At 61.0% G+C, this 26,086-nt stretch overlaps 1 protein-coding gene across 10 annotated transcripts in view; it reads right to left on the minus strand.

The window, feature by feature from the left end:
• Positions 1–26,086, minus strand: part of ADCY7 (adenylate cyclase 7) — a 51,210-nt gene that overhangs the window by 8,762 nt on the left and 16,362 nt on the right. For 5 of the 10 annotated variants that reach the window (XM_054506481.2, XM_045870025.3, XM_064580871.1 and 2 more), the window contains 14 exons: positions 13,591–14,025; positions 12,227–12,430; positions 11,001–11,162; positions 10,099–10,248; positions 9,620–9,768; positions 8,707–8,818; positions 6,516–6,643; positions 6,182–6,340; positions 5,815–5,947; positions 2,553–2,744; positions 2,382–2,416; positions 1,788–1,871; positions 1,431–1,503; positions 68–165 (listed from right to left, as the gene is read on the minus strand). In XM_054506481.2, coding sequence (XP_054362456.1) covers positions 68–165; positions 1,431–1,503; positions 1,788–1,871; positions 2,382–2,416; positions 2,553–2,744; positions 5,815–5,947; positions 6,182–6,340; positions 6,516–6,643; positions 8,707–8,818; positions 9,620–9,768; positions 10,099–10,248; positions 11,001–11,162; positions 12,227–12,430; positions 13,591–13,761 — 1,850 coding nt within the window. In that variant the 5' untranslated portion in view covers positions 13,762–14,025. Of the gene's footprint in view, positions 1–67; positions 166–1,430; positions 1,504–1,787; positions 1,872–2,381; positions 2,417–2,552; positions 2,745–5,814; positions 5,948–6,181; positions 6,341–6,515; positions 6,644–8,706; positions 8,819–9,619; positions 9,769–10,098; positions 10,249–11,000; positions 11,163–12,226; positions 12,431–13,590; positions 14,026–21,148; positions 21,274–26,086 lie in introns of those variants that run through there. The other 5 variants (XM_064580870.1, XM_064580872.1, XM_064580873.1 and 2 more) reach the window with 5 other exon arrangements.

The raw sequence follows: 26,086 nt of genomic DNA on the forward strand, positions 1-26,086 counted from the left end.
GCGCACGCAGCTTTTCTGGGGGCGCTGCCAGGCCCCGGGCCCGCGCATCCCGCCCACCCCGACTGACCTGGGCATGAGCAGGGCCTGGACCAGCAGGATGCAGACGAAGACGAGGCTGGCGCAGGCAAAGTAGTGCCGCGCCCGGGGGATGGGCGCCAGGCGGTACTGGGGGCGACGGGGACAGTCAGGGCCGCTTGCTCCGCCCCTTCCCGGCCCACCCCGGCTCAAGTTCATCAAAACTCACACCCACACCCTGGCGGCGCCTGGGTGGCTCAGTCGGTTAAGCGTTGGACTCAGGTCATGATCTCAGGGTCCCACTCAGCGGGGAGCCCACTTCTCCCTCCCCCTCTGCCCCTCCCCCCCTTGTGCACGTGTGCTCTCTCTCTCTTTAAAACAAATAAATACATCTTTAAAACAAACCTCACATACTCCCTGAGTTCCAGGTGATGATGGGACATCATCATGACCAAATGACCTTCCTTCTGTTCCCCGACGTTTAGAGCTGATCCCTTCCCCTCCCCCACCCCACCCAGGTCTCTGACTCTATTTCCCAGGTCCCTGAGAAGCCTATGGCCCCAAGCTTGGGGACGGGAACCAAGTGTGAGCTCTGGGGCTGGCGGTGGGTCTGTCCTCCCCCCAGACCCAGGAGTAAGGCTGGGCCTGAGCCCCTAGCTAGTGGGCAGGGGGACCCCGTGCCACTCACACCCCTCCACCAGGCACAATCTCATGATCTCGGGCCACAGGGGCTCCTGCTGCACGTGAGCAAACCGGGGCTCAGAGAGTCCGGCAGCCTGCCCAGGGTCACACAGCTGCTGGCAGGCCTGCCAGGCAGGTTTCCCTCAGACCCCAAGCTCCTCACCGAGGGAGCCCCGACTCAGGAAGCCCCAGCCAGAGAAAGACCCCACCACCACCGGCAATCTTGAGGCTGAGAGGGGAAAGAAGCCCCAGCACCAGAGCCCCGTGGCCTGGGGCCACCCTCACGGGCCACACCAGAAGCCAGAAGCCTGTGAAATGGGTAACAACGGCCACCTTGTCCGGCCGTCTGAGGTTTCAAGGACATACATGTGTGCCAGGGACATGGCCAGAACACAGTAGGCGCTCAGTAAATAAGTCAACAGTTGCAGAACGGCATAAAAGCACGTAGTTGTAGCAGCCAGAAGGGAGAACCAGGCTAAGGCGTGCGCTGGCCCTTACCCGCTGAGGTCCCAGCATATGAGGGGAGCAAAGGTCTCCCAAACCCAAGTGGGAGAATCCCTAACAGGGCACGAGTCAGGTACAGGAGTGAGGCCAACGGGAAGAGAGTCCAAGCAAGGCGGGACCGGGCCCCCACCCACCCACCATGGCCCGCCGGGGTGATGCCCACCACCCTCGCTGAACAGACGTCGGAGCGGTGGCCGCCCCACCCCAGGCCTGGAGCCCCCGGTCCTCACCTCTCGCTCGAAGTCCTTCTCCAGGAAGATGGACCCCAGGGTGTAGAAGTCATCGGACGTGGAGCAGCAGGGCCTGAGGGGTGGCAGGCGCAGGCCGTGAGACACAGGGCCTGGGGGAATAGGGGGGCCCGCCCTCGGGAGGAGATGGGGGAGGGGGGTGGGAGGGGGTCCCACTCCAGGGAGCAGGGAGATGGGGGGCAGAAGCCCACCCTCAGGAGGCAGCACCAGGGAGGCAAAGGAACCACCACAGACGCAGCCGGAGCTGGGCACCAGGCACGCGGGCACAAGGAGGGCCTGGCTGTATGGGGAACCCCCACCCGAGGGGGGACTGGGCGAACAGAGGCCTCGGGGTCCCACCTCGTGGAGCTCAGCCCCTCGATGGCTGACAGCATCTCCTCGTCGTACGAGTCGTCCTCCGACCGCCCCTTGGGGGACGTGCTCCTGCATCAGGAACCGAAGCGCATCACCCCAGGACCACACCCGCCTGCCCAGAGGCAGGAGCGAACACGAGGCAGCACCCCCGTCTGGGTGCCTAGACGCCTGCAGGAGGCCCCAGAGCCTCGTGCGGGGTGGCCGAGGAACAGGAGGGTCCCACTGAGGCCCAGAGAGGGCAAGTGGAGGCCCGGCATCAAGCAGCAGGCCCAGGTGGCCAGCAGCCCAGCCAGAAGCAGAGGACCCCTAAAGGCCAACCTCTGAGGCCTCTTCCCCTCCACCCGCAGGCTTCCCTCACGCCAACCACTAACCCGGCCCCGGGTGGGGACACCACAGGCACTCCATTACTGTGAAGTCCTCATTCCAAGCCACAGCCCCTCCGAGCTGCCCTCCTGGACAGAGGGTGGTCAGGGTAGGCTGCCTGGAGGGGGTGGTCACTAAGGGGGTGACTGGGGTGGGGCAGGACTTGGTCAGGAAGGCAGGCCACAGTTGACGGAGAGGAGGGGATGGTGCACGTACCTGTCAGGGGTCCGGTGGCGCCGCAGGGGAATGGTCTGGAAAGGAAAGGAGAGGGGACAGTTATTCTGCAATGAGGGGCCCCCGAAGTCTGTCCCTGGACTGGGTCTCTCATCTCCCGCACCCTCGGACACACGGGGCAGGTGCCGAGCAGTCTGGGAGGCAGGGTCCTACCTTGGGCCTCCGCCCGCTGGGGACGGGGGTCTCGCCGCTGCTCACGCTCTCACGGTGGTTGAGGTGAGCAAAGGGCCGCGCGGCCCCCCAGGACTCGAGGTAGCGGGTCATGCGCACGGATGCCCGCATCTTTAGGGCCGCGTCCCCCTTGGGCTTCGGGAGGTGCTGGCTGGGCGGGGGCGGCTGCCGGCTCTGTAGGCAGACACAGACACGGCCTGTCCCTACCCCCGTCAGCCCAGGAAGGGCCCCGCCCCCATCCCACTCCCCCTGAAATGCCACACTGCCCCGAGAGCTGGCCAGGCTGGGGAAAAAGAGAATGGCAGAAACGCTGCTGGGTCTGCGAGCCCCTCGGGGACCGGCTATGGCCCAGTGCACTCCTTGGCTGGGCTGCACAGGAGGTCCCAGCTCGGGCCCTGTCCTTCCCAGGCAGCCAGGAGATTGGGGATCACACACAACTGTGCGCAGCCCCTCAGACCCTTCTCTGCCTCCCCAGGGAAAGATCGGGCCGAAGTCCTAAGCCCTAAGACCCTGCCAGCCCCGTGACGCTCTGTGGCACCACTGTCTCCCTTGGGGCCTGAAAGCCCACTGGCCGGGGAGACAGTGCCCAGGAAAGCCATAAGCATCCCACCCGGCCCACCCACATGTGGCCGGCACATGTCCTTCCAGGAGGGAGCAGCTGGAGGAAGAGGAGTGCGGGCCAGGAACCCGGAGAGCCAGACAGCCGGCCCACCGAGGGGCCAGCCCCACCCCCTGGGCAGCGTTCCAGGCCCTTCCACTCGTGCGGCCCCCACTCCACGGCAGGGAGCGTTACATGCCATGTGCCTGCTGTGGCCGGGTCAGGGAAAGGGTGTCAGCCCGGCCAGCCTCCTCTGTGGCCCCCTGCCCCCCACCCCCCTAAGAGCAGGGGACCGTCCCCTGCTGGGGAGGACGGGCAGGACTGTAAAAGGGGGAGAGAAGAGAAACAGTGCCATGGCCGCCAGAGACAAGCTTGAACCATCTCCAAGTCCCCCTACCCCCTGTCCCCTTGGGTCTCTGCAAACACCCACAGGGACCAGCATCTACAGCCACAGACACTCGCTAAGCCACAGGCAGCAACTTTCCTAGAAACTTCTAGCCTCCTTTCGGGATAGAAACATTTTTAAGCCTTGAGATGCGCCTGTCTGCCTCGCCAGTGGGACCAGCTGGAATCCGGCTGTGCCACGCCGAGAGCCACCTGCCCTGGAGTCGGGGGAGGTCCCATTCTCCATCTCCCCTTTACGGGTCGGCAACTCTGCCCCCGCAGCCCCCAGCCGCTCAAGTTTGGGGTCGCTAGCACTTCTCACTCACTGGAGCTTCCTGAGAAATAAATGTGCACTGAAGATCCATCAGCTCTGAGTATAAAGGCACCTGCTCCGAAGTGGGCCCTGGGAGGGCACCTGCGACCGTCACCAGCCCGCAGGTGACCCCCGCCGGCCACCTGCCACCTCTGGACAACCTTCAGAGGCCAAAGTTGGGGAAGGCCGGCCACATCGACAGCAGGAGGCACCCCTGAGCGTGCGGCGGCCTCTGCGCACACATAAGGGCGCGTCTCCCAGCTCCGTCATCAGGTGAAGAAAGCAAGGTACCAAGCGGGTGCGGGGCTTGGCGAGGGCGCGGGACAGTCCCTCGACTCCTCAGTGTGCATCGGCATCTCTGTGGAAGGGAGACTCGCCACGCTGTCCCCTTCAGCGGGGACGCCGGCCACAGGCAAGGGTGTGAGGACAACGGCCCGCAACACCCCCTTCGTGCTTTTTGAATGTTCGACTACGTGAATAAATGAAATTCAACAAAGATGGGGAAGGTAGGGTTGCCGGAAAAACCGTAGGATGCCCAGTTAGATCCTGCACAAAACACACACATGCTAAAAACTTCGTCGTTTGTCTGAAACTGAAGCTCGCCTGCGAGTCCCACAGCGGCCTTGCTGAGGGGAGGGCTTAGAGCTGTCCCTGCCACCGCCTTGCAGGACGGGGCTCTGCTTCTGGGCACGCGGTCTCTGAGCTCCGGCTCCATCGCCAGGCGCTGCTCTAGGCGCGGGGATGGCAGCCTGGACAGGCCGCTCCCCCTGCCCTGAGCCTGCCCATGTGGAGCTCACAGTGACAGCAGACAAGCAAAGAGGGTAAACCAACAGGAGCACTTGCAAGCAAGCCGAGAGCGCCGCGGGCAGAGACAGCAGCAGTGACAAGCGTCCTGCGGCACGAAGAGCCTGGCAGTGGAGGGCAGGGGCTGGGGTGAAGGGCACTCAGGGGGAAAGGGGGGGCGGTCAGAGAAGAGGGCAGGGCCCAGAGCTGCAGGGTATGGGGTGAGGGGCTGGGTTGTATTCCATGACTGTGGGGTGGAAGCAGCCCCGAGGTACCCAGGAAGGGTTTCCCCAGATGCTAACTCAGCACCCAGGGCCCACGGCCGGGGAGGGGAGGTTGCTGAGCGGTTCCCGTCCCTAGGGAACATCACGGGGCCCAGGAGGCTCGCAAGACTGGCAGTCGGGCCAGCTCTGAGGACAGCCAGGGCCAGAGACAGAGGGAGCTGGAAAGAGCCCATCCTGTGGCCGACATTCTTGAGCAAGCCCCAAGGATGATTCACCGAGGCCGCCAGACGAGCTGGCCTCCCGCGGCAGGAAAGCAGGGCCTGTGTGGGCGCGGGGCAGGGCCAGGGCCCACTGCCTCAGAGCGGCCCAGCAGCTGCCTCCGCCTCGGGGTCCTGACGAAAGCGGGGCCTCCAAGCAGGTAGAGGCATCAGCCCGCGGGGCGGCCACCCACGGGGGCAGAACCCACGACACACCGAGGCTCCTGCCCGGTGGCCCCCTGGCCATTCCTCGCTGTCCTGAGTCTTATCCAAAGCATGTCTTACAAATGTGTCCTCTCAAAATCCGGGAAATGAGTGACAAACCCCTGGAAAATAAACTAGCAGTGACTATCATTTCTAGAATGTTTATGAGGTGCCCAGTTTGTGGTGAGCGGTTCGCTCACACGAGCTCTTTCTCCTCCTGAGGTAGGCATTGTAGTTGTTGCAAGTTCACTGAGGCCCAGAGAAGCTGTGTGGAGCCTAGAACACACTCAGTGACGGGGAGCTCACTCCCACCCCGGGCGGGCCTCTTCCCTACCTCTCCACAGCCTGGAAGGGAAAAACACTCTCCCTCCACGGGGGTCTTCCCCCAGGGTGTGGACCCCACTCGCCAGCACAGTCCCGGCCCAGAGGGTCTCCTCAGCCAGCCCCGCCCACCCTGCCCGCTGCTTCTGAGCCCTCGTACCCGGGGGTCGATGACCAGGTAGGTGCGGATGTTCATCTCCTTCAGGTAGGGGTCCCGCTGCTGCCCGTGCCCGTCCTCCACCTCATACGCCTTGTCCAGGTGGTTCAGCGTCGCCTCTGTGATGTGCACCCGGCTGGGGGAGACCGGCCCCGAGTCAGAGCTGCAGGGCCCAGAGAAGGCCGGCACCCACCCAGAGGGTGCACGGCACGCAGGGCCAAGCAGGCCAGAGCCCAGCCTGGCTCCCCCCAACGCGAGGTCATTGCTTCCATCTCTGACCCCACTCTGACCAACCCCCTACCCCCTCCGCCCGCCCAGCCCAGAGCTGGCCCATGGCCTCTGACACGGCCACGGTCCTGCTGAACCTCACCCAGGGACTCCAGCCGCCTCCATCCTGTTGGCCAGGGACACATCGTGGGACCACACGTCGTACTGCCATTTGCGCAGCCCAATGACCCCGCACAGCACGTTCCCTGAGTGTATGCCCACACGCATGCTGATATCCACGCCTGTGGCCTCTCGCACCTGCCTGGGCAGAGCAGTCCCGTCACCCCATCCCAGCCAGGGCTGCGGAGGGACCCAGGCGGGCCTCGGGTTCCTCATCTGCAAAGTGGGTACAGTGCATTCCCTACCATGCCCTGGGAAGCAGGAGGGGTCCGTGATGGGGACAGGACCCAGTGCCCGGGCCTGCCCAGGGTACCTACTTAATGGCCTCACACATGTCCAGCCCCATCTTCACGCAGTTCCGGGCATGGGTGGGCAGGGATACGGGCAGACCCGACACGCAGTAGTAGCAGTCCCCCAGGATCTTGATCCGCATACACTCATTGGCCTGCAGGGAGGAGAGCATTCCAGGCAGATGAAAGACGCAGCATGTGCAAAGGCCCGGCAGGCGGAAAGCTGTTTGAGTACCCGGCAAAGCAGCCCATGCGGCTGAGGTGGAGGAAGTAGAGGACATGAAGACAGGTGGCAGGTGCCACAAGCCAAGGGGCCAGCAGGTGTCAAGGTAACCCGAGAGATGGCTAGGCGGCCAGGGATGCAAACCAGCAGGGTCCGGGGAGTGGGGAGAGGACAGAAAGATGGAAGTGAATGCTGAGGCTGGGGCCACATAGGAAAATGCCCCTGAGGAGATGGGGGGCCCAGCAGGCTGTCTGAGTTTCCATCTGAGGTACTACTGCGACCACTAGGCCTTCTGTCAGCTCTTGGCCAAGGTGGGGTGGGGATTTAGAGACTCTGAAGAAGGGGCTACATGCCGGCTCCAGGCCCACTCCCCAGGCTCCCCGGGCCCAGCTGCAGCCCTCACGGGGGCCTTAGCAGGCAGCTAGAAGGCCTCCCTCTCCCCATCTGTACAAAGGGCCTGCCTCCTGCACCTGCCACAGAGGGAGAGCTGCGTCCAAGAGGACAAGGGCAGGTCCCTGGGCTGTGGCAGGGAAAGGGCCATGTGCGACCGGAAGCCCAGGCCCCTAGCCCACATGTGGCCCAGCTACTGGGAACCCCACCTGCTTGTTTAAGGGATGTCATGAAGGAAGGAGGCTCCTGAAAGAAGGCTCCAGACTAGACAGGCCCTCCGAATCACTTGGTCCGCAATACCCTGAGGGACGTGCTTCGGGGCACCCCTGGCCTGAAGTTTGGTCACCGCCCTGCGGTGGTCTTCCCCTAAGAGGGAGGCCACTCCTGGTGAGGCAGTCCCTCCTAGAACAGAGCAGCTCTGACCACGAGAAGGTCTTCCTGGTGTGGGGCCCGAACTTGCTTCCCACCAAGGCCCAGACCATTAATTCTCCGCCCGTGGAGGCGCCCAGGGGACGCTTCGGAACTCGCCCAGGCGTGGGCACAGGCTGGCCTTTACTGACGCTCTCGACAGGATTCGAACGTGCAGCCAGCGCAGATGGCCACGGCCTTAAATCTTAACACCCGGGTCTCTGCTTAGCGGCCACCACTAAGTCTGTCTTCACCGGAAGCTGGGCCAGGTGCTCCCCAGGCCCCCCAGCCCCCTACACCCCCTCTTCAAAGCTCAGAGCATACAGGCCGGGGGCAATTGGAGGGCAGGCCCAAGGCCACAGGAGCTCAAGGCTGCCACGTGGCAGGTCTCAGGACCATTTGATGAGTTAATGAATGAGTGCACGCATGCACACATGTACACACACACGCCCACAACCCCCACCCCCCATCCCCACCCCCAGGCTCCATGCCACCCAGGAAGACCAACAGTGAGCTCAGCCCTGCCCTGCCCGTCTCCAGACCTCTCCCTGCTCAGCTGTACCTGGGAGCCCCTCCTCACCCCATACCCTCCCCTACTCAGCACCTGCCACGTTCCCCAGTGTCCTCAGGTCAAGTCCTCCTCACCTCAGCCCTAAATCCTTGCACGTCTGCCCCTGGCACCTCGATCCCCTCATACCCCACCCAGTCACACTGGGCCACGTCCATTCCAAGGGCCCCCAGAGTCTTCTTTCTCCTCCAGCCTTTTGCACACGCTCTTCCCTCTGCCCAGAACTGCTCCTTTTCCTCTTCAGCGTCTCTTTCTAGGTTTCTCAAACTTTAATGTGCACGCATGGTTCACCAGCTATCTTGTCGGGAGGCAGACTGGGGGCGAGGCCCAGCACTGAGATGGAGGCATCTCCTCCCCCAGGCAGCCTTCCTGAGTGCCCCCTGAGCGCCTGAGCCCCTGTGCATGCCCCCGCACGTACTGGCAGTCTCCCACCAGCCTCACTCTCTGGGGACAGGGTCCTGGCCGCCGTGGCCACCCCGCAACCCCACCGCCACCGTGGAACGCTCACAAGCGGTTGCCGACTGAGTGCCGAAGTTCAGCCGGGGCCTCTGCATGCCCATCTCGGCACAGCACTGGGTACAGGCCACCCCCGGGGGGCAAGGGGCCGGCACAAAGGCCTGCGAGCTCACCTTGGCGATCTGGTCAAACTTGCCGAAGAGTTCGTTCAGCACCACCACCAGCTCTTTGGGGGAGCAGTCGCTGGCCAGCCGCGTGAAGCCCACGATGTCAGCATAGAGGATGCTGGGGGGGCGGGGGGGTGGGGGGTCAGCACCAGGCCCCTGGTAGCCCCTGAGCGCCTGCCGGCCCTGACCCCAGTCTCCCCGGCCACTCCTCGGCCTCCAGAGGGATGGGACAGAAGCCCAGGGCCGTAAGGATGAATGAATGTTCCAGAGGCTTGGCATTAAAGGCAAAAGGCGGCAGCCCGGAGTTGCAGGCAGGGCCCTTGAGAATTGCCACCCCCAGGCCCCCCATCACCGCAGACCGCAGCATGGGGGTGCCTCAGAACGTCCTTCTCCCTCCTCACGCCTTCAGAACGAAACCCCGTGGCGAGATGTGGCCCCACGCTCCCCAGGGCTGAGCTCCATGCCCGACACTTTACACGCACACTACCCTAGGAGGACTCCCATCCCACAGATGAGCAAACCGAGGCTCGGGCTGAAGCCTGCTGGAAACCAGAGTGGCAGCATGTGCCAGATCTCCCAGCTCCAGAGTCCGTGAGCTCCGGACCAACCAGCTCACGGCACCCACCCCTCCGGCTCACTGAGGCTGGTGCCTTCGCGTAAGATGCCGTAGCCCCTTCGAATCCGCCAAGGCCTGGGAGACGTCACCTCTTTTGGGGGGCCTGTGCCCCCTTGAGAATCACCTGAAAGGACCCCTTTCTTCCCCAAAGTGCTACTTAGGCACAGAGTTTTACAACTGTAGGGGGCTACCGGATCTCCCCCGACACCAATGTGATCTGATCCCACCCCCCGGGGAAACAAATGGGGAGACTGAGGCCAGTCCCCCAGGGGACCCCGCGCACAGGCCCGGCCGGCCACCCACCTGACGTTCTGGTGCCGCTTGACGTACAGGCTGTGAAAGTTGTTGTCGGGCATGTAGCGGCGGTCCCCGCGCTCCTTAAGCCGCTCGATGATGGTGAGCTTCATGCCCATGGAGATGTGGGCCGGCAGCACGGACAGCAGCAGGTTCTCCTGGGCCCCGGGGAGGCGGGGGACAGGCAGGGGGACGTCAGGCCCCAGGCTCGGTGACCTGGCCTCGGTTTTCCCTATGGCCCTGCCTGCTCTGCCCACGGCCCCCTCCATCCCCGCCAGCCTGCATCCTGCCCCCAAGCCAGCCCGGCCCCCGGCCTCCTGTGTCCCCGGCAGCCCCTGCGGTGAGGCCGGCATGGGCGTCCACCCTGTGCCCCAGGCACACGCTGTTCAGTGAGCGTCTGATGTGCAAAGAGAAAGGACACAGGGCATGGGGCCCAGGATGGCCGGGCAGGGCCAGGCTTGGGCTCCAGGGGGAAGCGGCGTCCACACCTGCTGGCGCTTTTCGATGCGCAGCTTACGCCGGATCTGGATGCACTTCACGGTGTAGGTGAAGAGCTCTCGGGAGGCGTCCTGCATCTGGTGCTTGTGGAAGGCGCCCGTGAGGTTCCCGCACAGGAAGATGACCGCATTGGCCAGCAGCTGGGGGCGAGGCGAGCGTGGGCTCAGCATTCAGCCTGGCCTGCGCCCCAGGGTACCAGCCCTCGGCGGGCTGGTGGTGGCACCCCACCCCCATTCTCTGACCTCCCGCCCACTCGGGCCGGCACCCTTCGTAGGCAGGCAGGGAAACGGGAGCCCAGATGGGCACTGGTCCCCTAGAGTCACTGTGACTCTAAGACCAGGTCTCAGGCCCTTCTCTGCAGCCAGAAAACTAGAGCCCCAGAGACCAGGGAAGCAGAAGTGCATCACATCACAGAGCCCAGAGCCCAAGGGGGGGGCCTCAAGGACAGTCACAGAAGGCATGGCGCCCCAATGAGTGCCCAGAGCTCTGGGTTCTATTTTCCAGAACCGCTGCAAGGCCAGGTCAGAGGAAACCCCCTCTGCGGACCACCACAAACTGTGCATGTCTCAGTCACTCAATGCAGAGACAAGACGGGGTGCCCAGGGATACTCCCAGCCCTGTCGGGACGGGGTTCTGCAGGGCGGACTCACCCTCACAGCAGTGCTCTGGACCCAGGGAAGAGGGCCGGAGCATCTGGGGCACTGCAGGCTAACAGAGAAAGGCTGCAGGGCATGTCCCCGCCCTAGGGGCCAGCTTCCCTACCCACTGGGAGGCGCTGAGGCCTCAGGACCAGCTCACCTACACCCATCTCCGCCATCCTCAGGCCCAAACCACAGCCTCTGCCCAGGGGCCTTCGCCTGCCCCGCCCCCCAGACCCCTGTGCGCACCTCACCTGCAGTCCCACCTGGATGCTGGGCTTCGTGAAGGCCTCCTTCAGGACTCCAAGCACCAGGAGGTGGGAGATGCTGGAGATCACCCCTGCCACGATGGCCCCCTGCATGCTGAAGGGCAGCAGCGTGTATACCACGAAGACGATGAACAGAAGGAAGGGCACCTGGGGGCAGGGCGTCGGGGAGGCTCGGGGACTGGCCACGCTGCCCCCACCCCAGGACACAGCCCCAGACAGAACTGACATGGGGGCCCCCACAGCCGCTTGTCTTCTGGGGATGGCCCCAGAAACCTGAATCCTGAGCCCCCTGCCCCCAGGGCGGCCCCCTCCTTTCTCCTGTGGGGCGGGACAGTGACAAACACACAATGGAACAAGAAAAAGCCAAACTCCGTGTCTGGGTCAGACCCAGCCAACATTATCCATCATTTCCTACGAGCTGATTTATGATCTGGGGCCAAGGCCAAGCCTCCCCAGGAGTGAGACTCCAGGCCCCCGGGACCCAGGGCGTGCCCGCCTGGCGCCCACTGCTGAGGCTCTCCCTCTACTGGACGGCTGGGGCCGCCCACTCACCTGCCGCCTCCAGCAGCGCAGCCCCACCCACCGCCCCCAGTCTGCCTGGCTTCCCCGTGCCTCAGCCCACCCCAGCCCACCAGAGGCGATAGTGACCAGCCAGGCCAGTGTGACTCAAGCTGGTTAAGAAAAAGGTTTCTCTTTCAGCTGCAGGGGAGGGGGGACAAGCTGGTGGGGGGGCTGCCTGGAGCCTGGGCAGCAGCCGTGCCCGACCTGGGGACGGCCTTCTGGGAACGAAATGACACAGAGGAAAACAGAACAGAGGGCAATCGGGACCTGGCCATCCTGCCAGAGGCCCAGGACTGGCCCCCCAGCCTCTCCTGGCACATGGGCCAATTTGTGCCTTTTTGTCTCTGAGTTGGAGTTGTGTCATTTCCAACCGAATGAGCTCCCCCTACGATGCGCCAGCCAGACATCCACAGGGACGCTCCTCCCAGTTCATCCAGCTCCTCAGCTCAGGGAGCGGAGGGGACAAAATCAGCCCAGGGCCCGCCTTCTGTTGCAGAACCACAGCCCGTGGGAGGAGGAAGGCCCCAGGCCAGCACACCAGATGCAGGCCCTGTCTCCAGAAGGGACCTGATGCCCAGCGAGGGCAGGAGTTGTTGGGTGCACAGCTGGCTGGTGGCATCCGGCCGCCCCCCGGGGACGCCAGGGTTTACCTGTGCCCAGATAGGAGCCGCCTTCATCCACGAGTCGAACACCAGCGTGTAGCCCAGCATCATGAGGCAGACCCAGATGAGCAGCGCCAGGGCCCTGAGCCACCGCCGGACGAGGCATTCAACGTACACCAGCGCGTAGAGAGCCACAAACACGGCAAGCGTGAAGAAGGCCATCCCCAGGACAGCCTGGTGTCTGGAGGGGTCCTGGGCAGGGCACACATACACGGAAATGCCATAGCTTTCCCCAGTGAGATGCGCCGTCCCCTCCAGGAAGCCTGCCAGGCTCGCCTGTCCAGCCTGCCCTGAGCAACGTCACCTGTGCTCTCCTCTGCGGGGCTGGTGTTTGTGCTCCCTCTAAGCACCGTGCTCTGCCTTCCCTTCAGGCTGTATGCTGTCATGGCTAAGGCCTTCACCGCCACCTTCCCCCAGTCACCGCGCAGCCCTGAGATGCCACCACTCCGAGCCCTCCCCATTGGGCCTCCTCTGCTCGCAGGGTGCTCTGTGCATGCCCAGAGGGGGACAGCACAGGAGCTCGGCTGGGGAAAGGAGGAGACGCTGACCCAAGGCATCCCACACAAGGGGACAAGCTGGAGCAAAGGTACAGAGATGTGACACTGGGAGGTGGCGACCAGGACAGGCAAGTCACAGCTGGGTCAGCAGGGTCTCCCCCTGGACCCTGAAGCTCCGTGGGCACAGAGGCTGATCTGGGGGCCGGCACACAGTAGGCACTCTGGAACCATTTGCTGGAACGAATGTCCTGCGCTTTACAGGCACGCAGATCCAGGCAGCACGGACAGAGGCCCTACTGGGTGCCACCCACTCTACACACCTCACCCTGCTAATTCCCGGGCGTCTCGGAGGTCTTCTAGAATTCTGCTCTCCCACAGAGTAGCTACTAGCCACGTGTGTCTATTCAAGATCAATCTTACGTGACTTAAAAATCCAGCTCCTCTGTCATACTCGCCACGTGTCCGGCACTCAGCAGCCACACCGAGGCAGTGGCCGTGGCGGGCCGAGGTCACGGATGACATTGGTGGCACCCTCCTGGAGAGCGGGGTTGAGAAGGCCCCCGGGGCCACAGCCCGGCTCTGGGAGGAGGAGCACCGGGAATGGGAGCCACCCCTGCCTCGGTCTTCAGCAGAATCCGAGTTTGTTTTGGAGAAAAGGGAGGGTCGTTACCTGGGCCAAATTAATGTAATCTCTAAAACCACCCCAGACTTGAAAATGAATTCGAGAAACCTGCCTCCCGGGGCCTAAGCACGCCCCAGAGGCCCCGACAGGCACGGACGGCGGGCAGAGAGCGGCCCCGCGAGCACCCAGCAGCAGAGCCGAGCACCCAGCCGCCCGCGGGCCGCCCCACTCACCCCGCAGGAGAAGGTGATGATGATGAGGGCGACACAGGCGGTGACGGCCACCAGCAGGAGCGTGAGCAGCAGTGGCCCGTGCTGGCTGGTGAGGCGGTACTTCTCGTAGAGCGCCGTCTGGTCCGGGCCCTCTGCGCCCTCGTTGAGGAAATAGCGCCCCTTGGCCGGCATTGTCCCCCTGCGGCACCCCGGCCTGGCAGCCCACTCGGGAGAGCCCGCGGCCCGGGGGGCATCCGTCTGCCGACAGCCGGCTGGCCTAGGCCTCTGGCCGCGGGGAGCCTGGCAGGCGGGGCTGGGGAGGGGCCCCGGGGGCCTGCAGCCCCATGGGCAGCGCGGGGCCCACGCCGCTCCTCCACGGCCAGGCCTGCTCACGGCACCGCCACTCTCTTCCTCTGCACCCGGGCCAGGCCGACCAGACGTGCGGGGTCCTCAGCTCTGCGGAGACACAAAGCAGGTCCGGGTGTGACCTGGACGGGCCGAGTGAGGGAAGGACGGGCGGCAGGGGAGAGCGGGGCCAGGCCTTATCTGCGTCTCATCTACCAACCCGAACCCAAACCGAACTTTTAGATCCTATTTGAAGCCTTGCCCTCCAAGCTCATCCCCTGGGTTTCCTAGACCTGCGCTGCCCCCGACAGTAGCCACACGTGACTGTGGGAAGTTACACTTAACTGGATTAGAAGTGAAAATTAAAATTCAGACCAGCAGTCACACTGGTCCCATTCATGTCAAGGGCTCAGAAGCCACACACGGCTCCAGGCTCTTGTATCGGGCAGCAGAGATAAGAGCATTTCTATCGGGGCGCCTGGGTGGCTCAGCCGTTTAGCGTCTGCCTTCAGCTCAGGTCACGATCCCAGAGTCCTGGGAGCCTGCTTCTCCCTCTCCCACTCCCCCTGCTTGTGTTCCCTCTCTCGCTGTCTCTCTCTCTCTGTCAAAAAATAAATAAAAATTTAAAAAAAAAAAAAAAGAGCATTTCTATCATCCAGAACCTTCTACCGGACAGCACTGCTCTGCAGGTTAGATGGTATTGCTTTCACAAAGAGATCTCTGATCCATCCCAGGGAGTCTCTGTGCACGGCGTGAGGCAGGGATCAGCCTTCCCGCCTTCCTTCCACGTGGGTCTCTAACCACCCCAGCGGCTTCCGGCAAAGCCACCATTCCTTCCTCAAGAAGTTCAGTGAAGCCACCTCTGTGTTAAGTCAGGTGACCGTGCGCATGGGGTCTATTTGCAGGCTTTCTCCTGTTCTGATGGTCCTTGCGCAAAGGTCACACTCTCTCAGTGACTGGGGCTCTCTGGTGAGGTTTGTACCTCAGACCCTCATGCCCAGGACACCCAGAGCATCGCCCTTGCATTTGTGTTATGTTAAGCTTCCTCGTAAGACTGCATTTTGGAAATGCGTTTTTTTAAATTTCCACTGACCCAACGTAAGAAGTTTGCGAGCTCCACCTCGTAGAAATGGACCCCGAACCTCAGAGAGGGAAGCAGAGCGGACCGCGTGTGACAAGCTGGGCACGGGGGCCAGGCTTGCAGTGCTCAGCCCACACGCGCTCCCCCTTTCCCCAGCACCATTCGTCCATCTGCTCATTCATTTATTCCAAAAGGCCTGTCATTGTGCCCATGCACCAGGCCAGCTCTCTCTCCACATGGAGCTCCCGTCCCCACAAAGAGAAAGTTACCAGAAAATGTACAATCCCTACGTGCAGTGACTGAGGTCTGGGGGCAGGAGTCCAGGCCCCCAACATCCTCCAGGCCTGCCTCAGAGCCTGGAACAGGGACAGGGCAGGTGGCAGAGGGCAGGGAGGCCGTAAGAGGTGGGAAGGCCCAGGGAGGTCACGACGGGCACGAACGGCCACCAGCAAAAGCTGTGAAGGAAAGGCAGTCCGGAGCGCCCAGAGGCAGAAGAGCAGGAGTCCCAGCGTCCCAGCCCAAGAGTCCCAGAGTCCGAGTGAGGCCCCCCAGTGAGCGCCCACCTTAGATCCACGAGCCACCTCGGGCACGGATCCCTCCGGGAGTTGCTATGCCACAAATTCCAGGAACGAATTGGAAAAACCCCATACTGGGGGCTCGGGGGGAGAGGCCATTTGCCGGAGGTCCTGGATGCCTCCGTGGCTCTGGGCCCGGCAGGTGTCCACAAGCCTTGCCACCTGTGGAAGGCCGGCAGCTCTGCGGGGGCTGGGCCCAGGGCTACCCAAGTGCCCGAAGCCTGGACAACCTGCAGAGCTGGTTTCGACGGGAAGCACCAACTTAACCAATGCCGGCAGCCGATTCAAAAACGTGAGTTGTGCGGCCACTCATTTGCGACCTCTGACTCTGAACTAACCAGTCTCGATTCCACACGAGGCATGTTTCGACTACTAACCACATACGCCTAGCCCTGGGTTGTAGGGTTTACAAAACGAGAGCGGCTCCCTGCCCTGAGAAGCCCCCAGCGCGGGGGCGCTCCCCAAACCAGCTCTTTACCGTCAACGCCGTCACGCCAGGCGCCCACACACACATATCCGCTCTCATCTGCAGAACAGCCGTTTTACAGACGCAGAGCTGAGCCCAGAGAGGTCGCGCGGCTCGCCGAAGAGCACACAGCCGGAGCTGCTTGGGGGCAGCGCTGGGCTCCACACCCGGGTCCGCCAGCTCCCAAACCCAGGCTCCTGGCCGGCCTCGCGCTCTCGCTGAACTGAGAGAGGCTTCCCCAGGGAGCTCCCGCTAGCGGGGGCAGCTCCCGGGGACGGAACCACTTGCCACAAATATACACAGCACGGCCTGGCCCTCCGGCCTGCTGCCAAACTCCAGTGCGCCGGGACCCGACTGCCAGGCCCAGAAACCTCGAACACCAAGGGCCCAGGACGACAACAACTACCCCCCCCCCCAGGGGCTCTCTCCCCCACCCCAGGCAAAGCGCCCAGACCAGAGCCGGGGGCGGCCAGGACACCCCAGAACTGACCTGCCCCTCCAGGCACACGCAGCCAGGCTGAGGCAGGCGTGCAGAGAGGAGCAGTTGGAAGGTTCCCGGGGGCCCGTGGGAACCCAGGCCTGGTAAACACTGCTCTCGGGGATCTAATTAGGCCACTTCCTGGGCAACGGCAGGCGGGAGAGAACGTGGACAATAGACAGCCCTGGGCACGGGGACCTCGGCCCGTGCGGGGACGTGGTCCCGCTCCTGGGACAGCAGGGCAGGCCTGGGGGCTGGGAGGGAAGATGCATTTGTCGCTCCTGGAGAGATGGTCTGCGAGTCCCCCGTGGCATCTCCACAGACCCGCGCCTCCCTAGCAGCAACCCCCCCAAAACCAGACACGGAGCCCCCCTGCCAGGGAAGGCTTCGAGGCCCCTCTGTCCCATCACCGGTTCCTCGACTGGCCACGGACACCACTGGCGACTGGGAGGGCTGGGACTCAGGGCAGGTGGCCGAGGGCAGGGAGGCCATAGATGAAGGCCCCAGATGAAGGACCTCCTTCACCACGTGTCCAACAAATGACCCTGCAGCCTCGGCTTGCCCACCTCAGTGACGGGGAGCTCATCACCTCTCAGGGCAGTCTTCTCTGTGAGTGGGCACTCCTCCTGGCTGTAAGTCCCACCTCAGGTCAAGCGAAGCCCTACCTCCCTATCACTCCCTCACCCCCACCCCACCGGAAGTCTGAAGTCCCAAGACACCGACGGCAGAGATCTGCACTTGGGACAGTCGAGGCCCCTTCACCTGGAGGAAGTGGAGCCCAGGGGTCACTCACTGTCATTCACACCTCACGATCACGCTGGTGGGGGAGCAGGGCAAGCAGCCCCGTTTTACAGAGGAGGGGAACCCCCAAGGGCCCAGCTGGGAGAGGGACGTTACGTCTACTTCTGCTGGGACTTTCTCTCCCACTGTCGGTCCCCTGGGTCAGGGACCGCATGACCCAGGCTGGCTCATCACACTGTCCCTCTCAAGCCCCAGTGATTGGTTTAGGGACGGTCGTGTGACCAAAACCCTCTCAGTGAGAACCCTCTTTGGGACTTCTGCTGACCCACAGCGAAGAGGCACTGTCTTCTCCTGCGGGCCTACGGCGGCAGGCAGCTGCTTGAATCCACCGTAAGGGACAGCCCACGGAGAATGAGCCAACACGGGAAACTGGAGAGACACAGGCTCGAAAATACCCCCTGAACGCCTGGATCCAGCTCTGCCTGAAGTTCACGCAACCTCCAGATAATTCAATCGCACCGAGCAATCATGCCCCTTTCGGCTGAAGCCAGTGTGAATTTCTGTCACTTGCAATCAACAGTGCCAAGGTCCATGTGGCCCCAGTTTACCATATCCAGGAAGCCCTCATTGAGGGGCAGGGGGCAGAGTCCCCCTTAGCTCAGAGGTGAGAGTAGGTCCCTGCAGACAAGGCTGGTCCTGGCTAAGGCCTCCTGGAAGGGGGCTGGGCCAAGGAGGGGAACCCCCCTCGCTCATACTTCTGTCACCTCGTCCCAAACTCCACAGCCCAGGGCCAGCCATCCTGCACAGGACCTGGGGCAGCAGGAGGCGGGGGCAAGGGGACTCCCCACATCTTCTCTAGTGGCCTCCAGAGATTCCCCCCTGCGGGAGGAATTAGGGAGCCCAGCGGCATGCTCAGGTAGAAATGGAGGCCAAGGGAATCACTCCTGGTGGGCTCTGCACTCCTGCAGCCCATGTCCCGCGCCAGCCCGGGGCAGACAATGCCGTGAACAGAATCTAGTGGGTGCTTACCACGTGCCCATGGGGCTCTAACTCTGCACACCGGCCCTGCAGGGGAGTAAGACCACTGCTTCCCTTTTATGGATGTGGGGACACTGAGAGGTTCAGTCATTTTCCTGAGGTCACACAGCCAGCAAAAGAGAACCAGATGTGAACACAGGTCACCCCCTCGCATCCTGCTCAACGCCCTCACGGTGCTGACATCCACAGAGCCCATAACATCTCCAAACGCCAACCCCTCTCTGCCCTCCCCTCTCAAGGCCTAGGATAGAGGGTGAGAAGCAAAGAGGACTCCATCAAGGTACCTCCCTCTGCCTCCCAGAAGCAAGGTCAGACAGCCACGTCAGGAAGCCTGCTCTGAGCCAGCAAGATCCAGAAGCACCACCTCCTCCAGGCAGCCCTCTGAGCTACACACACACACACACACACACACACACACACACACACACAACCCCCCCCACCTTCCCTGCAACTCAGGACTGTGGTCTCCTTGCCAAACACTGACTGGCGGGGTCTGGGTTCCTCAGCCAGAGAGCTGCTGGAAATAGGGAGCTGGGACCTCAAATTATGCGGGCAGGACCAGGCCCTTGGGGGTGCTCAAGAAACCCTTCCCCAGCAGAAGTGGCTGATCCAGCAGCACCCCAGCGCCTCCACCCCCTGTGGGGAGCTCTAGACCACCCCCAACTTTCCCAGACACAGAGAAAGCAGCCACTTCCTCACCCAAGCGGCACTGGCAGGAATCCCAGCCTGGCTTCCTCTGGCCCAGCCCGGCAGGCTCCGGAGCTGCACGGGGCCTGGGGCCCCAGTGGCCTCAAAAAGAGGAAGTGGGGCTTTGGGGTGGGCAGCAGGGGCAGGCAGGCCTGAGGAGAGGCCCCACCCCCAGCCCGCCTGGGGACCATGCTCCTGCAGCCCAGCACCCACTCGTCTCGGCCGCCTGGGCTGGCCCCGCAGCCGGCTCCCTCCACGGGCTGGGTCGCAAGCAGACCTTTGTTGGCTGAGGGGGTCTCCTCCCCGCTCCCTGAGGAGACCCGCAGTTTTGCCAAGGAGAGCCCGAGGCTGCCCTGCTCAGCCCAGTCCTGGCCCAGACGAGCACCCAAGAAACCTTGCGGGACCGAGGGCTTTCAGTCTTACTGCCCTTCACACCCGCCTCTCCAGTCCCCAGAGCCCCGCAGCCTCGGGCCCGACCTCCGTCCCCACGCCGGTCAGTCCCCAGCTGGGGAGGCCTGCCCACACCCTGGTCCCTGGTCCCGTGTGTCACACATCCCAGCACCTGCCACACCGAACGGCTGTGGAAGGATCTGTGTCTGTGTCCTGCAGCTGAGCCCTGGCAATTGCTTGTGGAACAGACGGAAGGAGAGACGGATGGATGGATGGACACACAGATGAGCCAACCAGCTGGAATCCCGAACCAGGCCGAAGAGGCAGGGGAAAGCAAGCAGGGCAGCTCCGGAAGGAGGGAGAGACCACTAGGGCAGAAGGAGGTGCCAACGTGGGGAAAGGGTCTCCCTCCGAAGAACGGGATGCCCCTGGGGCAGCGCACCGCCTCCCCCGGGGAGCCTGCCGGGCCGGAGGAGGTGCAGGTAAAAAACCCAGCTCTGCTCCCAGCACTCACACTCTGGGCCTCAGTCCTCCTCATCAGCAAACAGGGGGTGCTGCTACCCAAGTCCCAGGACGAGTGAGGCGCAGGTCATGGTGGCCAACAGGCTGTTTGCGGGACAAAATAGCAGATGAGCCCAGAAAGGAGGCGCGGTTTCCAGAGCTCAGGAAGCCCAACCATGGGGCCCAAACGGGAGAGACAGAAGCATGAAGCAGGCAGGACACCCCCCCACCCCCCTCCCGCGCAAGAACCCTCTACTTCATCTCGCCACCTCCTGGTGATAGCCCTCAAGGCCACTAGGCAGGACCAAAGGTCAAAGTCCCCTAATGACGTGAGCTCCCCAGCCAGCCCCACTTCCCGCCATGCTCTCCCAGGACCCCAGGCTGACTCTACACCAGACCAGAGGCTCCCCATCAGTCTTGGGGTCCAGCACCTATGTTCCAATCCCGGCTCTGCCACCAACCTGCTCAATAACCCTGGGCAAGTCCTTTGCCCCATCTGGGCCTCGGGTTTTCCTTCTTGCAAAGGAATGGTTTTGTCAGACCTCCGCCGCCTGGGCTGGGCTGGGCGTGGAGTGTGAATCATAAAATGAAAAGGACAACAAGCTGAAGGGGGCAGCCTGGGTGTTGTCACCTGGCCCCAGAGGGCTAATTCTAAGGGTGGGGTATGGATTATTCTTTGTACCTGACACCCTCGCTTCCACTTCTCGGGACTCAGCCTTAGCCTAGTCCGTCCCTCCTTTAAAATGCAAATAACTCGTTTACCCCTTACCTCCAGGGCTCAGCTGCCAGGGATAATAAGCCCACTTCTCTATCTCCTGTGCCAATTCCAATGATGGTTAGTGGCTGCCTGGGGAAAATTTGTCCATTCATTCATTCATGCACGCACGCATTCATCTTGAGAGAGATCCATGCCTTCATTCCTTTAACGGCTGTGCACCAGAACCTTCTATGTACCAGGCACCAGGCCAGATGCCAAGAAGAAACTACGCTCCAGGCACAAGTTCCCAAAGGGCAGAGGTCTCCGTGCCCCCACCCCCCCCCGCTGGGTGTCTGCACACAGTAGGTGTCCAGGCAATGGTGCTTATTAACTAGCTAAGTAACTGGCTCTTGCCTGAAATTCCACCATTAGTGATTCATTCCTTTAAGCATTCCCCTCACTACATTCTCCCTTTAAAATGAAAACACTTTCATGCCCACATTCAACACATATCTGATCTCTCTCCCCTTGGTAAGGAAGGACAGAAAGGGGTAGTCTAGCTAGCCTTCAGGGACCTCACCTGGTGCTAGTCCCGGCCAGGATGGCAGGACACTGGTCTTCCCACTGACTTCATGCTTTGCCCAGGGCCCCAGCCAGACAGTAGATCCAATGGTGAGGAGGCACGCATGGGGTTGGGTGGTGGGCGAAGAGATCTATTTCACACACCTACAGGCAGATATAACCCAGAGTAACCACTGACCTGCAGGAGCAAGAAGGATGTAACTACTCTGCTAGCAATCTGTTCAAAGAAGCAGCAAAACCCAGAGGAGAGAGAGCAAGCTGGATTCATCATCTACACCAAGATGAGTGAGCAAGAAACCATGAAAGCATTCTTCTATCATGCTGCAGCAGCTAAGTCCTCGCTAACCTAACACAAAACCTAAAAGCCACAGGGAAAAGACTGATCAACTCAATTACATCTTAAAGAATCTACTGCATCGTAAAAGCTATTAAGAGCAAAATCAAAAGGGCGCCTGGGTGGCTCAGTTGGTTGGGCGACTGCCTTTGGCTCGGGTCATGATCCTGGAGTCCCAGGATCGAGTCCCGCGTCGGGCTCCCTGCTCGGCAGGGAGTCTGCTTCTCCCTCTGACCCTCCCTCCTCTCATGTGCTCTCTCTATCTCATTCTCTCTCTCAAATAAATAAATAAATAAAAATCTTTAAAAAAAAAAAAAAGAGCAAAATCAAAAGATAAAAAATAAGAAATGAGGGAAATATTTACAACTCTTATCATATGGAGCTAATCTCCCCCATATGTAAAAAGCTTCCACAGATCAAAAAGGAAAAGACCAATAACCCAATAGAAAAATGGGAGAAGGTATGGACAGAAAGTGCACATAAAGGCAACACAAATGGCTGTTAAACATTTAGAAGGAAGCTGACCTCACCTATAATAAGAGAAGTGCAAATTAAAACTACTATGGAAAATCATTTTTACCTCTACGATTGGCAAAGATCGAAGTATTTACAGAGCATTTACAGGCGGCGGCAAAACAGGCATTCACACTTAGCCTTGGCAGGAGTATGATTCAGCATAACCTCTGGGGAGGGCCATTTAATCAGATGTAACAAAATCACTCATGCACAAACCTTTGATGTAGCAAATCTCCTTCAAGTAATTTCTCTTACAAACACTTTCACATATGTAAAATGACACATGTACAAGATTATTCATTGCAGCATTATTTACAATAGCAAAAGAAGAGAATGTATCTACCCATTAAGAGCTGGTGAAATAAATCACAATAGAGCCTTACTATGGAATACTATGCAGGTGTCAAAAAGGGTGCGGCAGGTTGAACTCTGCTCTTCCAGGGTATTGTGTGAAAAATCCACATGGCAACAGTAATGCCTGGAATAGGTAACACCTGAACCAGGACACGGGCTAACCAAAACTGCTTTGACGGAGTGAATGAATCTTCAGTTTGTTTCTATGGCCATAATGTAGCTGGTACAATTAAAAAGTTCTTAATTGGGGTTGAGCGTCCGACTCTTGATTTCGGCTCAGGTCACGATCTCAGCATTGTGGGATCGAGCTCCACATCGGGCTCTACACTCAGGGTCGTGGGATCAAACCCTGTGTTGGGCTCTGAGCTGAGCTTAGAGCTTCTCTCTCCCTCTCCCTCTGCCTCTGCCCCTCCCTGCTGCACATGCATGCTCTCTCTCTCTTTAAAATGAATAAATAGGGGCGCCTGGTTGGCTCAGTCGTTAAGCGTCTGCCTTCAGCTCAGGTCATGATCCCAGGGTCCTGGGATCGAGCCCCGCATCGGGCTCCCAGCTTGGCAGGAAGCCTGCTTCTCTCTCTTCCACTCCCCCTGCTTGTGTTCCCTCTCTCTCTGTCAAATAAATAAATAAAATCTTTAAAAAAAATTTTTTTTAAATAAAATGAATAAATAAATCTTTTTAAAAATAATCTAAAAACGGGGTTTTTAGTTTATTTAGTTGTGACTCTTGATCTTGGGGTCATGAGTTTGAGCCCCATGTTGGGGAGTAGAGATTACTAAAAGACATAAACTTTAAAAAAAAATGAACTAAAAAATAGACTCTACTGGAAAAATTCAAGGGCAATAGAAGGTAATTGATAGTCAAGGTGACATATAACATGGAAAGACGTGTTCCTGGCATGTTTAGTGATGTGGGTATGTGTGTGTGAACATATATATGTGTATGTAAATACATAAAAAATAGAACCTGTTTTTAAAAAAAAAAACACACACACACACACACCATACATCTCAGGCCCATCCCATCTCAGCTGCACAACCCTGAGAAAGTTACTTACCCTCTCTGTGCCTCAGTTCCCTCATTTGAAAAAAGGGAGAATAACGTCCTGACCACACGGGGCTTTGAGAGGATTCTAGGGGGTAACGCAGGTGGGGTGCCGGGGCTGCACCTGGCACAGCGCACCCAAGTCAAGATGACAAGTAGCAAGCTGACAGAAAGGGCCGAGAGGTCTGGGAGGGAGTAGGCAGGGAATCCGCCCCTTCCCCGCCACCCTGACCCTATCATGAGCCCTGACCCCCCACTCTGCCCTGGGAGTGGCCCGGCCTAAAAGTAGTCACACCTAACAACTGCTATCGGGGGCTCTGAGCAGCACCAGGGGCTGACACCCCCATGGGGTACCCAGCTGGGCCTCGAAGGAGAGGCCGTCCACCCATCCTGGGCTCAGGGGGAGGTGGGGAGATGCTGGGCGCAGAGGGAACTGCCATCTGGCATCCCAGAGAGTATCAGGACCTCACTGCAAGCCCTGCAGGCCTGTTCCGAGAGGAGAAAGCATAACGCCTGCCCTCAGGACAGGTTCTGCAAACTCTGAACCCAACCGGAGGAAAGGGGTGGGGGCGGGTGGGCCCACTCTCCCACCTCCACCTGACCCTGAGTTGGGCTGGATGGACGCACAGTGGAGGACAAGCCAGTGCACCTGTTTGCAGGCCAGGGGAGCAGCCCTAAGCTCAGCCTCCAGGGAAGGGATGAGGTGAGGATGGGAGGGAAGGCCTGGGTTACAATACAGCCGCTGCCCTCAGGCAGTTTTCAGCTGGGGAAGCGATCTGCCCTGGAGATGAGAAAGCAGAAAGGGCTCTAAATACCAACCAGGGAAAGACCCTCCTGTTGCACTTCCAGCCTCTCTCGGGCAATGCACGGAAGTAGCCCACCTGCCTTAACGTCCCCCCCTGCCAGAGACAAAGCAATGCAGGGGACAGAGGCCTGGGCTGAATGTCAGGAGACCCAAGCTATAGTCCGAGCTCAGCCTCTCGCCCGCTCTGGTCCCTTCACGCTCAGAAGAGCAAAGGAGCCAGCCACGGAGAGGTCAGTGGGAAAACGTGATGGGAAGACACCCCCGCCCAGATCTCAGCAGGCCATGCTGGGGGCCATGGCTGTCCCCGACCATCCATGAAGCCCAGCACAACATCACTGTCTGGTTTGGGCCCCCTGAAGTCACCGCCTAGTCCACAGACCACCCCCACAGGCAAGCCACCAGAGTGCCCAGCCCTAATCCAAGGTGCTGAGAGCCCACTTCCTCAAGGCTTCCTGAGAACCTGAGTGAGGCCAAGAGGGCACGGGATGGGCAGGGGGACTGCCTGGTGAAGCCCAGCCCAGAGCCCGGAAGAGCCCTTCTGCCGGGGAAGCAGTTCTAGCCGACCTCCCCCCGCCTCCCCCCCCCAAACCACAGCCCGGCCTCTGGAGCTGCACCCACACAGGGGCTCAGGAGGCCCTCCCTACAGCTAAGGCCCCTACTCCTGGTCACTTCCTCCTTCCTTCCACAAACTCCTGCCTTCCAGAGCCAGGCTCCAGCGGGGCACAGGAAGCCTCAGTGATAGAGCCCCATGCACCCCCAAACACAAGCCTCCCCGTGGGGTAGCCTGCCAGGGCTTCTCTCACCTGGCTGGGACCCCAAGAACACCAAGCCCAGTCCTGCTCAACCCCTGGCCAAAAGAACCCCTCCGGGGCTTCCAGAGGCTTCTTTGTGAGTGCGTGATTGGACTTATTTCGGTTCCCCAAACGAGCCCCACCCTTTCGACTCCAGGCTCTGGCCGCTGAAAAGCACTGCCTACCTCCCCAGCCCCGAAACCCCCTCTGCCTAGCAAACTCCTGCCCAACCCTTCAGAGCCAGGCTCAGCTGCCACCTCCCCCAGGAGGCCTGCCCAGTCCCCTCCTAATCGGGATTCAGTGCCTGCCTCTGCCTCCCCAGTGCCTACCCGGCCCATCGAGACGCAGGGCACCCGGCCTGTCACTGCCAGGCTACGCACCACCACCACCCCACCCCCAAGGCTGACGTCTGGCTACACGCTGCCCAGCTTCCAAAATCCAACCGTTGGCTGCCGCAGAGGGGACACTTAAAACCCAAGAAGCTCCACGGACTGAGACAAATACAGCGGGCACCGAACGGGCATTCAGCGGCTGGGCACAACCCTGGTGTCCCTGCTCCCGCCTGCATGAGCTCTGGCAGGTCACCTGAGCAATGGGGATGAAAATGTCCCCAGCCCTCTGGCCTAGTCCAGCAGTGAAGTGACCTCATGGCTTATAAAACCTCCTTGTAAATCCAGAAGCTTCCCCCTTGGGGCCCCTGCTCTCCATCCTACCTGTGCTCACCGGGCTCCTGCCCACACCCCGCGCCGGGTGACATGTTGAGGCCACGGTTAGCAAGGTCCCCCGGAGAGGTCCCCTGGGGAGCTCATGTTGGCGGGGGAGAGGAGACACATGCAAGAAGCGAGCCCCATGAGGAAGAGAAACGCGAAGGTGGGCAAGGGAGCACTCAGGCTGAGAGTCCGGAAGGCAGGAAAGCCTCAGGGACCGAACGTCGGAGGAGCTGTGTGACCATGGGCACATTAATTAGCCTCTCTGGGCCTGTTTCCTCCCTCAAACAATGGGCTGCTGATGGTACCAGCGGCTTCACACGGAGTCACCCCAGCTGGCTCCAGACACAAGGGGTGGGCAGCCGGAGAAACCTGGATATCAACGGGC

The sequence above is a fragment of the Mirounga angustirostris genome, unplaced genomic scaffold (genome assembly GCF_029215605.1).
Source record: "Mirounga angustirostris isolate CCGP_5_RB_7025 unplaced genomic scaffold, mMirAng1.0.hap1 SCAF_16, whole genome shotgun sequence".
NCBI classification, from domain to species: domain Eukaryota; kingdom Metazoa; phylum Chordata; class Mammalia; order Carnivora; family Phocidae; genus Mirounga; species Mirounga angustirostris.